This window comes from Tamandua tetradactyla, chromosome 24 (genome assembly GCF_023851605.1).
Source record: "Tamandua tetradactyla isolate mTamTet1 chromosome 24, mTamTet1.pri, whole genome shotgun sequence".
NCBI classification, from domain to species: domain Eukaryota; kingdom Metazoa; phylum Chordata; class Mammalia; order Pilosa; family Myrmecophagidae; genus Tamandua; species Tamandua tetradactyla.
This window is the reverse complement of record NC_135350.1, coordinates 49,576,450-49,594,176: the sequence shown is the minus strand read 5'-3', so window position 1 is coordinate 49,594,176 and position 17,727 is coordinate 49,576,450. Positions and strand designations below refer to the sequence as shown.

Below are 17,727 nucleotides of genomic sequence, written 5' to 3'. Positions count from 1 at the left end.
TTGCATACCTGGGATGAATCCTACTTGGTCATGATGTATAATTCTTTTAATGTGTTGTTGGATACGATTTGCTAGAATTTTATTGAGGATTTTTGCATCTGTATTCATTAGAGAGATTGGTCTGTAGTTTTCTTTTTTTGTAATATCTTTGCCTGGTTTTGGTATGAGGGTGATGTTGGCTTCATAGAATGAATTAGGTAGTTTTCCCTCCACTTTGATTATGTTGAAGAGTTTGAGGAGAGTAGGTACTAATTCTTTCTGGAATGTTTGATAGAATTCACATGTGAAGCCGTCTGGTCCTGGACTTTTCTTTTTAGGGAGCTTGTGAATAACTAATTCAATCTCTTTACTTGTGATTGGTTTGTTGAGGTCGTCTATTTCTTCTTGAGTCAAAGTTGGTTGTTCATGTCTTTCCAGGAACCTGTCCATTTCTTCTAAATTGTTGTATTTATTAGCGTAAAGTTGTTCATAGTATCCTGTTATTACCTCCTTTATTTCTGTGAGGTCAGTAGTTATGTCTCCTCTTTCATTTCTAATCTTATTTATTTGCATCCTCTCTCTTCTTCTTTTTGTCAATCTTGCTAAGGGCCCATCAATCTTGTTGATTTTCTCATAGAACCAACTTCTGGTCTTATTGATTTTCTCTATTGTTTTCAATTTCATTTATTTCTGCTCTAATCTTTGTTATTTCTTTCCTTTTGCTTGCTTTGGGATTAGTTTGCTGTTCTTTCTCCAGTTCTTCCAAGTGGACAGTTAATTCCTGCATTTTTGCCTTTTCTTCTTTTCTGATAAAGGCATTTAGGGCAATAAATTTCCCTCTGAGCACTGCCTTTGCTGCGTCCCATAAGTTTTGATATGTTGTGTCTTCATTTTCATTTGCCTCTAGGTATTTACTAATTTCTCTTGCAATTTCTTCTTTGACCCACTTGTTGTTTAAGAGTGTGTTGTTGAGCCTCCATGTATTTATGAATTTTCTGGCCCTCCGCCTATTATTGATTTCCAACTTCATTCCTTTATGATCCGAGAAAGTGTTGTGTAAGATTTCAATCTTTTTAAATTTGTTAAGACTTGCTTTGTGACCCAGCATATGGTCTATCTTTGAGAATGATCCATGAGCACTTGAAAAAAAGGTGTATCCTGCTGTTGTGGGATGTAATGTCCTATAAATGTCTGTTAAGTCAAGTTCATTTATAGTAATATTCAGGTTCTCTATTTCTTTATTGATCCTCTGTGTAGATGTTCTGTCCATTGATGAGAGTGGTGAATTGAAGTCTCCAACTATTATGGTATATGTGTCTATTTCCCTCTTCAGTGTTTGCAGTGTGTTCCTCACGTATTTTGGGGCATTCTGGTTCGGTGCGTAAATATTTATGATTGTTATGTCTTCTTGCTTAATTGTTCCTTTTAATAGTATATAGTGTCCTGCTTTGTCTCTTTTAACTGTTTTACATTTGAAGTCTAATTTGTTGGATATTAGTATAGCCACTCCTGCTCTTTTCTGGTTGTTGTTTGCATGAAATATCTTTTCCCAACCTTTCACTTTCAACCTATATTTATCTTTGGGTCTAAGATGTGTTTCCTGTAGACAGCATATAGAAGGATCCTGTTTTTTAATCCATTCTGCCAGTCTATGTCTTTTAATTGGGGAATTCAGTCCATTGACATTTAGAGTTATTACTGTTTGGATAATATTTTCCTCTACCATTTTGCCTTTTGTATTATATATATCATATCTGACTTTCCTTCTTTCTACACTTTTCTCCATGTCTCTCTCTTCTGTCTTTTTGTATCTGACTCTAGTGCTTCCTTTAGTATTTCTTGCAGAGCTGGTCTCTTGGTCGCAAATTCTCTTAGTGACTTTTTTTCTGAGAATGTTTTAATTTCTCCCTCATTTTTGAAGGACAATTTTGCTGGATATAGGAGTCTTGGCTGGCAGTTTTTCTCTTTTAGTAACTTAAATATATCATCCCACTGTCTTCTAGCTTCCATGGTTTCTGCTGAGAAATCTACACATAGTCTTATTGGGTTTCCCTTGTATGTGACGGATTGTTTTTCTCTCGCTGCCTTCAAGATCCTCTCTTTCTCTTTGACCTCTGACATTCTAACTAGTAAGTGTCTTGGGGAACGCCTATTTGTGTCTAATCTCTTTGGGGTGCGCTGCACTTCTTGGATCTGTAATTTTAGGTCTTTCATAAGAGTTGGGAAATTTTCAGTGATAATTTCTTCCATTAGTTTTTCTCCTCCTTTTCCCTTCTCTTCTCCTTCTGGGATACCCACTACACGTATATTTGTATGGTTCACATTGTCCTTGAGTTCCCTGATACCTTGTTCAAATTTTTCCATTCTTTTCCCTATAGTTTCTGTTTCTTTTTGGAATTCAGATGTTTCATCCTCCAAATCACTAATTCTATCTTCTGTTTCTTTAAATCTGTCATTGTAGGTATCCATTGTTTTTTCCATCTTTTCTACTTTATCTTTCACTTCCATAAGTTCTGTGATTTGTTTTTTCAGTTTTTCTATTTCTTCTTTATGTTCAGCCCATGTCTTCTTCATGTCCTCCCTCAATTTATCGATTTTGTTTTTGAAGCGGTTTTCCATTTCTGTTCGTATATTCAGCATTAGTTGTTTCAGCTCCTGTATCTCATTTGAACTATTGGTTTCTTCGTTTGACTGGGCCATATGTTCAATTTTCTGAGCGTGATCCGTTATCTTCTGCTGGCGTCTGGGCATTTAGTCAGATTTCCCCGGGTGTTCGACCCCACAGGTTGAAAGATTTTTCTGTGCAATCTCTGGGTTCTGTTCTTCCTATCCTGCCCAGTAGGTGGCGCTCGTGGCACACGCCTGTCTGTGGGTTCCACCAGCGAAAGTTGCTGTGGGTCCCTCAACTCTGGAAAACTCTCGCCATAGGGGAGGTTCGGCAACCGAAGCGTCTTGGAAGAATGCCAGCCGGCCTGGGGTTCCAAACGCGGGGAGGGTCGCCGGCCGTCGCAGCACAGGAGAGCGTCCGGCCAAATTAGCCAGTCGGCCCGGGGCACCAAGCATGGCGGGAGGGCGCCAGCTGTCGCAGCCCGGGAGAGTACACTGTTCCCAGCCGACGGGGGAGTCACGTATTTGGAAGGGATCCCCCGGTCACTGTTCTCCGCAGTCTGGGGATTTCCGACCCAACTATCTCAGTTGTTCCGGGGGGCCTCGTGTGGTGGGGGCACCAGCCGCCGCGGCCTAAGGGGACCGCCTGTCCAATTCTACCAGCTGGCCTGGGAAGGTGGAAGGGAGGGACTCCGGTCGCTTGCCGTCCCACCCAGGAAAGCCCGTGCCCCTTGGTGATCTCACCGGAGCTGGTTCTCCCAGATAGTCAGCCGTTCCAGGATGGGGTACGCTGTCCCTTTGATCTCCCTCGTGGCTCCGGGAGCTGCTCTGTATTATCTCCACTCCCCCAGTAGCTGTTCTGGAGGAGGAAACGTGAGGGCGGCAAGGCTGTCGAGGCTGATGGCGGAGGAGCACGGTGAAGGCGGGGGAAGAGGGCACCGTGGTGGTTGGAGAGCAGCCGGAGCAGGAGGGGGAGGAGAGGGGAGAAGGAGGGCGGGCGGCTCGGCTGCTGCGGGGCGTGGGCGCCGCGCGGCGGGGGTGGTCTTTTACTTTTGATGTTAAGTTAGTATCAAGAATATTAATTCCATTTAGAGTATGTACTTGAAAAGTGCAAAAGATATTGAATTGTCTTCCAGGATTGATCATATATATATGTTGTATATATCATATATATATTTATACTTTGTATTCTAAAGCATTACCAATTTCTGGAAGTAAAGTTGTATTACTGACAGGAACAGAGTAAAAAATTGGAAATTTTGTGGGAGAGAGTTTTTCTTAGTGTTCCCATAGCATATGTACTGTGTAAAGACCTAATGATAAAGGAAGAGAGGTCCCAAAGATTTGAGGTTCCCAGGAGCATACAAAGTGATGACACTTATAATTCATATGAATTGCCATAGCACTGCTTACTTTAACCTTATCTATAGTGTTACTATTCATGAAATTACAGGTGTGATATGTTGTTTTTTTAAATTCTATGTTTCTATAAAAGTTTTAAAAAATTAGTTCAGGGCAGTGTGAAGGTGGCTCAGTGGCAAAATTCTTGCCTGCCATGCTGGAGACCCAGGTTCAATTCCTGGTGCCTGCCCATGTAAGAAAAAAAAATTAGTTCAGAAAATCAGTGTAATATACCACTTCAATAGCATGAAAGAAAAAAAACCTACATGAATCTCAATTCATCTCAGCTGACACAGAATAAGCATTTGAAAGAAGTACCCTTTTTTTTCATTGCAGTTTTATTGAGATATATTCATATATTCTATAATCATCCAAAGTGTACAATCAGTGGTTCATAGTATCATCATGTAGATGGGCATTCAGCACCACAGTCAATGTTTGAACATTTTCATTACTCCAAAAAAATACATGTAATAATATAAGTAAAAATGCAAAAAGGACACCCTGACATCTCATGCCCCTTATTATTTATTTATTTTTATTCATCTGTTCTTACACTGGTTAAAGGGAATGTCACCCACAAGGTTTTCACAATCACACGGTCACACTGTAAAAAGCTATATAGTTACACAGCCATCTTCAAGAATCAAGGCTGCTAGAATACAGTTCAACAGTTTCAGGTGTTCCATTCTAGCTATTCTAATCCACTAAACTGCATAAGAATAACCTCCACAGTGATCTCTCAACTCTATTTGAAATCTTTCAGCCACTTAAGTTTTATTTTGCTTCATTTCTCTTTCCTCTTTTGGTCAAGAACTCTTTCTTAATCCCATGATGCCAGGGCCAGGCTCATCCCCAGGAGTCATGACCCATGTTGCAAGCAAGATTTATACCCCTCAGAGTCATGTCCCATTTAGAGGGGGAAGGCACTGGGTATATCTGCTGAGTTAACTTCAAGAAAGAGGCCATATCTGAGCAACAAAAGAGATTATCTAGGAGAAAAGCACCCTTTCTTGATAAAACACTCAGAAAACTAGGAGTAGATGGAGTCTTCCTCAGCATGATAAAGGGTATATTTGAAAACTGCACAGCTAAGATACTCAATGGTGAAAGACTGAAAGCTTCCCCTCTGGAACAAGACAAGGATTTCCCCATCACCATTGCTATTCAACATTGACTAGAAGTGATAGGAAAACAAATATAACCAAGAAAAAGCAATTAAAGGCATTCAAAATGGAAAGGAAAAAGTTAAACTATCCCTGTTCATAGATGACAAGATCCTATATATAGAAAATGCAGAAGAACCTACAAGAAAGTTACTAGAGCTAATAAATGAATTCAGCAAAGTGGCAGAGTATAAGATCAATACACAAAAATGAGAGGTGTTTCTGTATACCAGCAAGGAGCATTCTCAAAGTGAAATCAAGAAAACAGTTCCATTCATACTAGCAACTGAGATAAAATATCTAGGAATAGATTTAACCAAAGATGTAAAAGCCTTGTATGTAGAAAACTGCAACTCATTAATGAAAGAAATTAAAACGACCTAAAAAAATGGAAAGCTATTCTTTCCATTTTGCTTCATTTCTCTTTCCTCTGTTGGAGGAAAGAGAAATGAAGTATTCATCTGTTGGAGGAATTAATATCATTAAGATGTCAGCAACTGCTCAAAGTGATATAAAGTTATAGCACAATTTTTTTTTTTAGCAGAAATGGAAAAGCTAATGATCAAATTCATATTGAAGAGTGAGGGATACCGAATACCTAAAACCATCTCGATAAAAGGACAGATTTTGAGGACTCACACTTCCTGATTTCAAAACTTATAAAGCTACCATAATCAAAATGGTGTGGTATTGGCACAAGGATGGACATATAGACAAATGGAATAGAATTAAGAGAGTATAAATAAACCTTCATTTCTGTAGGCAGTTGATTTTTTTTTTTTGGCAGTTGATTTTTGACAGTGGTGCTAAGTCCACTCAGTGGTAAAGAATAGTTTCTTCAGCAAATGGTGGTGGGAAAACTTCATGTCTTCATGCAAAGAAATGGAAGTGGACCACTGCCTTATATCATAGACAAAAATTAATTCAAAATGGATCAATGACTAAATATTAGTGCTAAAACCATTAAACTAATAGAAGAAAATATAGGGAAATATCTTCAGGACCTTGTATTCGTCAATGGATTCTTAAACTTTATACCAAAAGCTTAAAAAACAAAAAAATAGATAAATAGGACTTAATCAAAAATTAAAAACTTTTGTATATCAAGAGACATGACTTTAGCGCCAAAGGTTTTTACTGGGGGCTGGGCATGTTGACACCTTCTTCCTAGCATATAATAAAATTTCAGGCTCCCAAAAGGAAAGCAGGTGTTCGGTATAAACCACATTGTTTGTACAAATATTAACAATTTAGACACAGTTAGCCACCCTTATCATTTAGGGAAAGTTTTATATCAGTGCAGGGAAACTATTTCTCAACCAGTTTCCCAGAAGCCAGCCAAGCACTGGCCTTGCCAGAAGACCTTTCTAAGGATAGCACCTCAGACTCCCTTCTGCATAGTAGGTGTTTGCTGAATAAAGGAATGGCTCCACTACATCAAGCTACCTCTGTATTTCAGTTCAGCTGAAGCTCAAATTAAGTAAAAGGTATAAGGTAAAATGGGAAGGGTAAAATTTCAAAGGATAGATGTGCTCATATTCTTTCATTTATTCAATAATCATTAAGATTGTACTTTTATTGCTTACTGGGTGCAGAGATTCTGTTTGAGTGATGAACAAGTTTGGGTAATGGATGTTGATGATAGCACAATATTGTGAATGTAATTAATATTACAGAATGGTACACTTAAAAATGGTTAAAGTAGGAAACATTGAGTTGTATATATGTTACAATAAGAAGAAAAAGAAGACTAAAAATAAAAATAAAAGGACTATGCTTTTGCATTAAAAAAAAAAGACATTACTAAGAAAGTGAAAAGAGAACCTATAGAATGGATGCAAATATTTGGAAACCTTATGAAGTACCCCTACAATTCAAAAACAGAAAAACCAATTTAAAAATGGACAAAAGATAATAGACATTTCTCTGAAGAAGATATACAGATGGCAAATAAGTACATAAAAAGATGATCAATATAATTAGCCAGGGAAATGCTAATCAAAACCATGAGATACCACTTCACATCCACTACAATGTCTGTTATTTTTTTTATTTTATTTTATTTTTATTACATGGGCAGGCACCGAGAATCGAACCCGGGTCCTCTAGCATGGCAGGCAAGCATTCTTGCCTGCTGAGCCACCGTGGCCTGCCCCAATGTCTGTTATTAAAAATGGAAAATAACAAATGCTGGTGAGGATGTGGAGAAATTCGTACCCTACAATATTGTTGGTCAGAATGTGAAGTGGTGGTGCAGCCACTGTGGAAAACAGTTTACAGGTCCTCCGAAAGTTAAACATAGAATTACCATATAACATGGCAATCCCACTTGTAGGTATATCTCCAAATAATTGAAAGCGGGGATTCAGAGAGATATTTGAATAATAACATTATTCAAAATACCCAAAAGGTAGACCTAATCCAATTGTCCACTAGTAGATGAATGGATAAGCAAATGTAGTATACAGTGGAATATTATTTGGCCATGAAAAGAAATGAAGTTCTGATAAATGTTACAACATGAAACTTGAAGACATCATACTGAGTGAAATAAACCACGCACAAAGGGAACAATATTGTATGATTCCATTTATATGAAATAGCTTGAATGTACAAAATCATAGAGTCAGCAGGTAGAATACAGGTTAGAGGATCAGGGAGAGGGAGAATGGGGAATTAATCCCTAATAAATGCAGGGTTTCTCTTTGGGATGAAGGAAAAGTTCTGTTAATTCACACCACACCACTGTGAATGTGATTGATCTCACTAAATTGTATGTGTGGGAATGGTTGAGATGGAAAAGTTTATATGTTTATACAGTTACAAAAATAAGAGACTGATGAGACATAGCAACTAAATAAAATATTTGAACCTGACTGGATCTAATAATGGAGGAAAAAGTTGCCCAAAAGGATATTTTGGGGACTTAATGAGAAAATTAGAATGTAAACTGTAAGCTTTATAATAATGTTAAATTTCCTGAACCTGATCATTGTACTTCAAGTGGATACATGAGAATATCCTTGTTCTTAGGACAAGTATATGGAAGTATTAAGTGTTTAAGGTGTATTATCTATCAACCTACTCTCAAATGTTTAGAAAATAGGTGAATAGATGGATGAATGGATAGATAGATAAGATAGAATGATATGACACATGGCAAAAGTGTCAAAAGTTGGTGGATCTAGGTATTTGGGTTTGGGGATATATTGGAGTTCTCTGTAGGGTTTGTATTATTTGTGCCCTCTCCTATAAGTTTAAAAGTAATTAAAAATAGAAAGTAGATTAAAAAATTGGTTTACCACTGTAATCATATTGCATACCCTCCTTTTGGAACTATGTGTTAGATATCTTTGAATGTGTATAAGAATTGATTTACTCTACTACTATGAAGTCATATTGAGGAAGATAGCAGGATAGTGTAGGAAAGGGGTAATGGTTATGTGGCTAGAAACAATTACACACTGGGTCACTAGAGTCAGGAATACAGAACATCCTACAGGAATATTACCCTAACCACACTTGGGGATTTAATGTTATTTCACTAATATTATTATTCCTATTAATATCAATGTTTGGCAATGATTTTTATTAAGTACACTATCTTTCACAACAACTTTAAAAGAGCACTGTAAGCAGATGTTCGTGTTTATGACTAAGTCATTGAAAAATGAGAATTGGGGTTAAAGATTTAACTCCAAATATAAGGGAGATTTGAGTGGAAGAAGGTAAGAAATCAAATAGTTCCTCATACAGAAGGAAAGGATGACTATGTTGGTTGGAATAATTAGTTATTTCCTTTTCTTTCCCACTTAATCTTCTGCTAAAATTTCCATGCTTATTGTACATCTAGTATGCACGTTCGAAAGTACTACCGATATTGGAAAGTATTACTGTGTTGTATTCCAAAAATAGTTAAAATAAACATTCTTGATGCATACTTCTCTGATTTCTAATGATACGATTGCCCTGTTGTATTATTTGCTACATAATAAAATACCCCCAAATTTAATGCCTTAAAATAACAATGAATATTATCTCACACATTTTCTTTGGATCAAGAATTTAGAGAATAGTCTGTTATAAGGTTGCAGTCAAGATGCTGACTGGGGCTGTAGTCCTCTGTAGGGCTGACTGATGTTGGAGGATCTGTTTTCAACATGTAACTCACTCATTTGGCTTTGGAGAGAAGGTCTTGGTTCCTTTGGCAAGGCCAAAGACTGTTCTGGCCAAGGAATCATTTATTCTGGTTTCCCCCCGAATGAGTGATCCAAGAGAGAGCACAAAGAGGAAGCTGTAGTGCCTTTTGTGACCTAATTTCAGATTTAGGTCACACTGGCACTTCTGCCATACTCAGTTTTTTTTCAAAAGTAAGTCACTAGGGCGGGCCACGGTGGCTCAGCAAGCAAGAATGCTTGCCTGCCATGCCAGAGGACCTGGGTTCGATTCCCGGTGCCTGCACATGTTGAAAAAAAAAAGGAAGTCACTAGATCTGTCCCACATTCATGGGAATTAGATTCCACTTTTTGAAGGGAGAAGTGTCAAAAACTTAGGCTTTTTAAAATTTAAAACTCCTTTAAACTATGGGTTAAGGTGACAACCCATTGTATGTACTTTACCAAAAAGCATCCATAAATTCATCCCAAGGATGATTTAGGTAGGGAATCAGAAAATTTTGAAAGGGATCATTGGTGGGCAGAAAGGGGAATGACCTTCCCTTTGAGTTTCACTTTTACTCTCTCATCTGTGTTTGAAGGACTCTGAAAATTCTTGAAGGTACTTTTGGCATTAAAGATGGAACCATGTCACATGGTGTGAGGCTTAGACCTTGGCAGTTGATGCATCCACAGAATGGATTCTAAATGAAATTATGTTTATTATCAAGATGCCTAAGTATCTATTAAGTAAAGCTATTTATAGGTACAGTGTTCTGTTTATTCTCCTCTATTATACTTTAGCCTTCAGTATGTGTTTAAACATTCCATTCTTTGTACAGCTATATTGAGGATATGAACAATTTTGCCTCCTCTTTCTTTCCAAGACTTGTTGGTGGCAGTGTCAATGAGTGCCCAAGGGGAGGGTAGATTTAGGGAATGAGTCAAAGCTTGCAAAATTGAACTCCCTAGAGAACACATAGAGGCTCATCCCGCATTATCCATGTTAGAAGATCTGGATCTGAATTATTAAAGCAACTTGACAGCTTTGTTGCATTGCCTAATTCCTATGTTGTATTCACAAGCTTCGTTGAAAGAGAGGTTCCCAGGGACTCTGAGGTTAAGAAGTCCCTAAGACTCTTATCTTCTCTTAAAAACCAAGAGGACTTTAAGATTATTTTCATAGGTCCTGGGTCTTAGTCACCGCCAAAGCAAGGTTTAAAGACTGCAGATACTTTAAGCATTGTAAATAACTCATGTTCAATACAACCCTCATCCAGCTTTAGTTAGCTCATAAAGCAGTCATTCTAGCAGTTCAGTTTTCATTGGTCGCTATATGTAGAGAGTATCTTTGTCAAAAGGAAGATTATTATCATGTCTTAACATAGCCAGGACATAAGATGACCTTATTTAATAGTGATTTTGGAGAGATACTGTTTGCTATGGTAACAAAAGACATATTCACTGTGAAATTAATAGATAATATTTGTGTTTATTTTGTTCCAGTAATATTCTGTTTGCTCTACGTATGATCTCATAGAGATGCTGGTATTCAAATCCGAGATGCTCTTCCTTTAAAGCTATGCTCTTATCTGCAAACTCCACCATAATAAAATGATCTGGTTTTCTATGTATTCATAAAGTATGAAGTAGGGTACTATAAATTTTTCTTTATTCAGTTTTTTTTTTTCCTTTTCTCTCAATTATCATTATAGGTCAGTTGCTGATAAAGAGGCAGTTGCAAGTTTTACAAATCAGAAGAACATCAGTAACCCCCTTGATATGTCAGGGTGGAATCCTTTTGGAGAGGATAATTTCTCCAAGTTAACAGAAGAGGAGCTGCTGGACAGAGAATTTGACCTTCTAAGATCAAGTAAGGGACACTTGAAGGCTTATTTTGCTTCACAGTAAAATATCAGCTCTATAATTATTCAGCAAGGCCAAAGACTGTTTTGAAGTGACATATAGAATATTCTTTTTGTGCATTTAAGGGCAATATTCGGGCCACATTCTTTTATATTTTCCAACTAACTATGTTGTGTGCATTAGAAATCAATTGCTTGATAGTAGCTATTAAACTCAAGATTGCTGAGAGTATGCTGATATCCTAATTCTTAAATACTGTATATCTATGAATGTTAAATTCAGAATATCTTCAAAACATGGAAAAATAATGTGCAAATATAAAGGTAGACACTAGTATCTCACCTAAATAGTCATTTTGCAGCTCTGCTTTCTTGCACACTCAGAAGTAGCTGTTGTGGGTCTGAGATGCCCTTTGAAAATGCCTAAAAGAAAACATGGACTACTACATTATGTTAATGTTTTGTAATGCCCTTTAATGAGTGATAACATAAAAGGGCTGCTTTGTTGTCCTGACATGGCAAAAGTTAAATAAATTCTTTTCCACTTTAAATCGGATATTTCAATGTTTTTACTTGCAATTATTGCCTTTTCCTCAGTTGCCTAATATGTATGTCAAGCCTCACAATAGATACTTTAGAAAACCTCTTTTTTCAAAGAGTGATGTGGGGTGTTTTGAGGAAGTTGCAAAATTGGAGCAAAAAGCTCACTTCCACAGTTTGTAGATAATTTTCAGGTATCTGAGGTGTGTGTGTGCTCTTGTGAACATACATATGTTATCACCTTTTGCATGTGAAAAGGTCTTAATTGTCTTCAGTTTATGATTCCTAGTTTTTATTTAATTTTAGGTATCTGGCCTTATGAGAACATTTATTAGATAAAATGCTTTGTTCCACATTGGTATATATTTTATGTAAAATTTATAAATGCTCCAAATTCATGTAAGAATAGTTGTTTGGGGTTTGTATTTTACATATTGGCTAAGTGACTAAGAAAAATTAAATTGATGATCAAATGCAGATATAAAAATTAGTCTGAGCTTTTAATAAAGATATGTTAACTTTGGTAAAACCAATCATTCATCTTTTTATTAAAACAAAAATTTTGTAACCACAACTTTTTTGTTTGGCATTTTTCCTAGAATTTATGTTGAGTTGCCCCAAAAACAAGGTTTTAAAAAAGGAAATAAAGTATTTCTCTCTTTGGGGAGTAGAGGGTGGTAGCAGGGAGACTTATGGGGATAATAAAACCATTGTAATTTGTAAAATTATTTTTAAAGCAAAAGGTAAAATTAGAATATTCATTTTTATGTGTTCTGACCAGGATAGTAACTAAAGGTTTGCTAAATCAGTATTTTCTACTTCTTCTGTTTGTTATCCTTTTCTTTTATCAACTTATGGAATGGGTAGAGTAATCACATTCTTTTGTACCTTATAAAAATGTATTATTCTAAGCTCCCTAGAATTTGTAATGACATCCACTGTTATTTACTTGGTATGGACAAAAATGGCATATAATGTATATGTATGCGTGGTATTTGACTTTATATAAATTGGATTTAGTATGTACAACTCTTAACCAGCTATTTACTTTCAAACTTCAAGGTCAGGTAACAGGTATGTGTAATTTGCTTGCAAATGTGTACAGGTGTGTGCAAAAGAGAGTTCAGACTTCATCCAATGTTCATTATGGAAAGATAATAAGTTCCAAATAAAAGTGTAGGGAGAAGCTTTTTATCTGAAGGTCAAAGCTGCCCAGATGATTCCTGAACTACTCTAATCACTGCCACAAAGCTGATGCACTGAAATCGGCACATCAGACTTAACCACTGAGTCTCATTTCCTCATCTATAAAATGGGTATGAGGATAGCTATCTCACAGGGTTGTCAAGAGAATTAAATGAAATAATATCTTTAAAGGAATGGGCACTGCTTCCCTTTTCCTCACCTTCTATAGAATTCTTTTTACTCTGATTTGAGAGGTTATTGGCCTTTAAGCAATGCTTCTAAATTGTATTTAAATTATCAGGTTTTTCAGCTTGCAGTTTAAAAACCAGATTAGCAGGGACTTTGTAGACAAACAAAAAGTCAGCAGAAGTGACTGATAACAAGAAGGAAGGAGGTGGAAAAATGATCCGTTTTTCCCTTAATAATTGGTAGTCAAGGTAATGGGATTCGAAAAAGGTGAACTGTGTTTAATATAGTTTATAAAAAATCAAGAATGTGTAGAATATATTTAGAAAGACTTCTCCCGAAGTTTTACTTAATTGAAATATTCAATCATTTTAGTACCTCTTTCACTCATAGCAATAAGGTATCTAATATTTGATCTATTTGATAGGGTCTAAATTACACTGATGAGCAAAAGACGTCTTCCAGAACTTTGGAGTTTCAGTAGAAGACTAACTATGCAATGAAAATTGATGGTTGGTCATTACTGGTTGGTTGTCCTTAACAACTTTTTTTCAAAGTAAATAATAAATAATTGATGCATTTAAGACTTCAAATAGAGTAGTTGTACTTTTTTTCTTGGCACAAATATTTATCAACAATTTTTCAGAATTCTTCCTAAAATAATCTATATGTAGTTTATGGAATCCTTTTCCTATGAGAAACTGAGCACCACTGACCCTTAAAAATATAAGCATTGCCCCACATATTGATTGTTCAGACTAATACTCTGCCATTTGATGTCTTACTCTTAGAATTCTACATGATTATTTACTAAGCAAACAAACAAAAGGATATGCTGTTTAGGAAGTATTTTTTTGTGTGTTTATTCAGAAGATCATTTTAAAATGATATAGTTTTCTGAAATTCCATAATTCCAAAATATTAGTAATTGGTAACAAAAATTCTTTTTTAATGATTTTTGAAACAAGTTGATTCCATATTCCAGGTGGCAAAGGGATTTGACATAAAATGGATTATTTTCTCTTTGCTTTTATTTTCAGTGTAACTATTAATTGTTTATGGTTGGGAATTTTTTTGTACCTGTTCCTATTAACACCAAAACATCAAGTCAAGATGAAGCATTAGTAATAAAGCTTGTCTCAGTATTTTTAAAACTATAAGCTTGTATTTTTCATTGTTTTACTAAAACATCCAGGTTAGTATACAAATTTTTGGAAACCTAATAATCATAACATTTATACATTCATATTAATTACAATACAGGTGTTTACTTCAGGAAATTTTTTAAATTGCATTTGCTCAGTTATGTAGCACTAATTGTAACAATATTTTTTCTTGTAGATAGTGGATTTATTTATTTTTTTTGCTTCTTTTTAAAATTGTATCAACGTAACTTGGAAGAATAGGAAACACTAGACTGTGGCAGCTCTTCAAATTCTATTGAATGTGTTGTTTTTCTATGAAGCCACAGAACACATTATATATAAACATCTGAATCTATAATTAGCTCTTTGTAATACATAAACTCACCTTAAAGATAATTCAGACCTATTACTGTTTCTTCAGTATATTAGTACATTTGCCATGTAGGCCACTATCCTTATAAGCTGCTGAATTAACTTTTTAAAGAGTATATTAATTTTATGATACGGAATATACTTTGATTCTAGGATTTTTAAACCCTGTAATTTTACTTCTATCAGTTAAAATTCTCAAAAAGATACTATCTTTATTCATCAACACAGTCCTTTTGGGAAGGCAGGATGAGGTAAGTTTTTTATGTCAAACAAATCAAGCCTAATTTTTGCCCTAATCTAATGAAAACCAATTATTTGAAAATGGTACTTAAGTACATTTTGGGTTAACTGTGTATTTTGAAAAGTAGCCTTGACAATTTTATTTGTATATTTATTTTGTGTTTTCTGTTTTGTGCTTTGGGATCCAGATTATCATGTAAATTTTACAAATCTAAATGATTTTTTAAAAATCTTCCATTGAAAAATTGATTTTATGTTTTATGGAACAATGAAAACTCTATAGTGAATTCAGATTCCTGTTTTGGAATAATTGGATAAATTAACTTTTCATAGAACAGTGTCTCCTAGAACCCAATCAAAAATGTTTGTCATTTGTACATTATAATGTTTATACACTTGTCATAACTACATGGTGCAGCTTGTACATTTACCATAACTTGATGGAGATAATATAACAGTGCATAAGGATTCTCAAAGAACCTTAGCAGTAACTTCACTGTTTTATAAGCTGGGAACCTATTGGTATAATAGTGGTTTATAAACCTGGAAAGTTTGTTAAAATATAGATACCCAGCATCTACCTCAAATAATCTGATTAGGTCTTTGATAAAGCCCAGGTAACCACATTTTATACAGGTACCCTGGCAGTTAGATGGTTTGTAAAGCAAGTCTGGTCCTAATTCAGACCTAAGTACCTACATAGTCTTTGTCTTGAAGAATAAGGACTTTTGAATATTGATATGCTATGACTATCCTGAATGTATACAGAGAGACATTCTTTCTCATTTGTCCTTAGGCCTCATTCCCTCTTTCCTTTGCACCTTCCTTTGTACGTCAGAATTTGGGGGATGGAGAAAGGATGGGGATGGGGTGAGTGTGAAGCCCAAGACTCTGATACTAGGAATAAGGCCTGGCTTTACGGTTACTCCTAAAAATGCATTCAGGCCTGATACAGTAGGTAACCACAGGTAGGTATTCTCTATGACTTAGTGAGGACTTCCTTAAGGTTTGATTGTGGCTCCCCACCACAAAAGTTAGGGACTCCTGATCATATATGTTATTCTCCAACTTTACCTTTTCAGAAATATGCTATAAGAGTCTAGCTTCTCTTCAATAGGTGTTGAACAACAAAATGTAATAGCTTTTTTTTTCATGGTACAATGAGTATTTGCTACTGATTTCCTGAATTAAGTAAGTATACAAGAAATATCTTGAAAAATAACATCTAAAACATATTTTTATGGTTATCCATTGGGCTATTTGATTTGAAAAGTAGCACTTAAGTTTTGGGCATTTTGTTAGTGCATAAAGCAGTTGTCAGATGTGTTCAGGAACTAAACATTAGTGCTTCAATCAAACATTTCTTAGTGCTTCAACAGGATTTTCTTAAGTAAAAATGTAAATAACCCAAAGTTTCATTTGGATATTGTAGAGTTAGCCTTAGCCATAAAAGCTAATAATTCCATCCATAAACATAAATGTTTTAAAAAAGTATATGTCTATAGCAGTAATTAAGTATATTCAGGATATTATAGACTTATAGGGCTTTGCCTTCTCAAGAATGTGGTCCCTGGACCAGGAGTGTCAGTATTACTTGGTAGCTTGTTGACATGCAGAATCTCAAGCCCTACCCCAGACCCAGTCAGTCAGAGTCTGCACTTCAAGAAATCTCTATGTGATTGGAATCCACTGTCCTAGGGGATGCTGCTTTATCTTGGGGAGCCTTTTTGCTTCACTCTAAAGTCACAAGTCATTTTTAGGGAATTCCAATTATATTTAAATTTTCCCTTCTTTCCATACTGCAATCCCTTAGAACTCAATTGAAACCAGTATAGTTATTGAATTCCTAAATATAGTTCAGCTTAACATGAATTGTATGGCTGTAGGTCAAAGCTCTAGTCCTGGGGATAACTGAAATATCTGGAAGTGAGGCAGAATATATTCCTATAATAAGTTTGATTGCTAAGAATCAGAGGAAAGAGAGCTATCTTATAAAAGTCAGGAAGTTCACAATTGATTTAACTACTACTATGTGCAGAGTTTAAGAACAGGGAAAAAGTGATCGTTACTAGTGAATTAGGCTACATCAGCTGTTTCCCCAACATACCAGGAGCAGGAATAGACTGGTATGCTGGGGAAAAGCTGATGTAGCCTAATTCATTAGTCTGCTCCTGCCTTAGAGCCTTTGCTCTAGCTTTTCCTCTCCCTAGAGCGTTCTTTCCCAGGGATTCATTCTCTCTCTTCTTTAACATCTTTTTCTCAAATCACACCTTGTAAATATTAGAGTCATCCTATAACAGCAACCTGTCTCCTTACCCCATTTCCTTTTCCCTGTACTACATTTTTCTGGATACTTTATTAGTTTTTAACATACTATATACATTTTTTTATTATGCTTATGGCTTGCCATTTCTTTTTCTATGCCATCATATAAACTCCATGAAGGCAGAAGTTTTTTCTTTATTTTCTTTGATGTTAGATGCCAAGGGTCTAGAAAAGTGCTTGGAACGTACAACGGGCTCAAATATTGGTTGGATGAGAAAATTAACTCAGTCCTTAAGGCTTTCAATCTAGTAGAGAAATAGTTCTGTATATTTGTGCATGTGTGTGTGTACGCATAGTTTGGTAATTATTACAAATATGAAAAGTGAGCAAGAAAATACAGTGGATTACTTTTTATTACTATTGGGAAATAGGATTTACTTATTTCATGTATGAATGACCATTTTAAAATATTTTTTCCATATGTAATTTTGGAGAAAATATGCCAAATACTACTATGTTTGGTAAGCTGGGTTTAAGTTCAGCTTTGATATGTTACAGGTTGACTATAACTGATATATAAAAGAACCAGGCTAAGTTATTTGATTAATTACATTTATTTAGT

The 17,727-nt window shown here is 35.6% G+C and overlaps 1 protein-coding gene across 3 annotated transcripts in view; it reads left to right on the top strand.

Annotated features, from left to right (window-relative positions):
* BMP2K (BMP2 inducible kinase) overlaps positions 1-17,727 on the top strand; it is a 205,909-nt gene that overhangs the window by 162,751 nt on the left and 25,431 nt on the right. For all 3 annotated transcript variants that reach the window (XM_077143055.1, XM_077143053.1, XM_077143056.1), the window contains exon 14: positions 11,023-11,180. In XM_077143055.1, the coding sequence (XP_076999170.1) occupies positions 11,023-11,180 (158 nt within the window). The remainder of the gene's footprint in view (positions 1-11,022; positions 11,181-17,727) is intronic.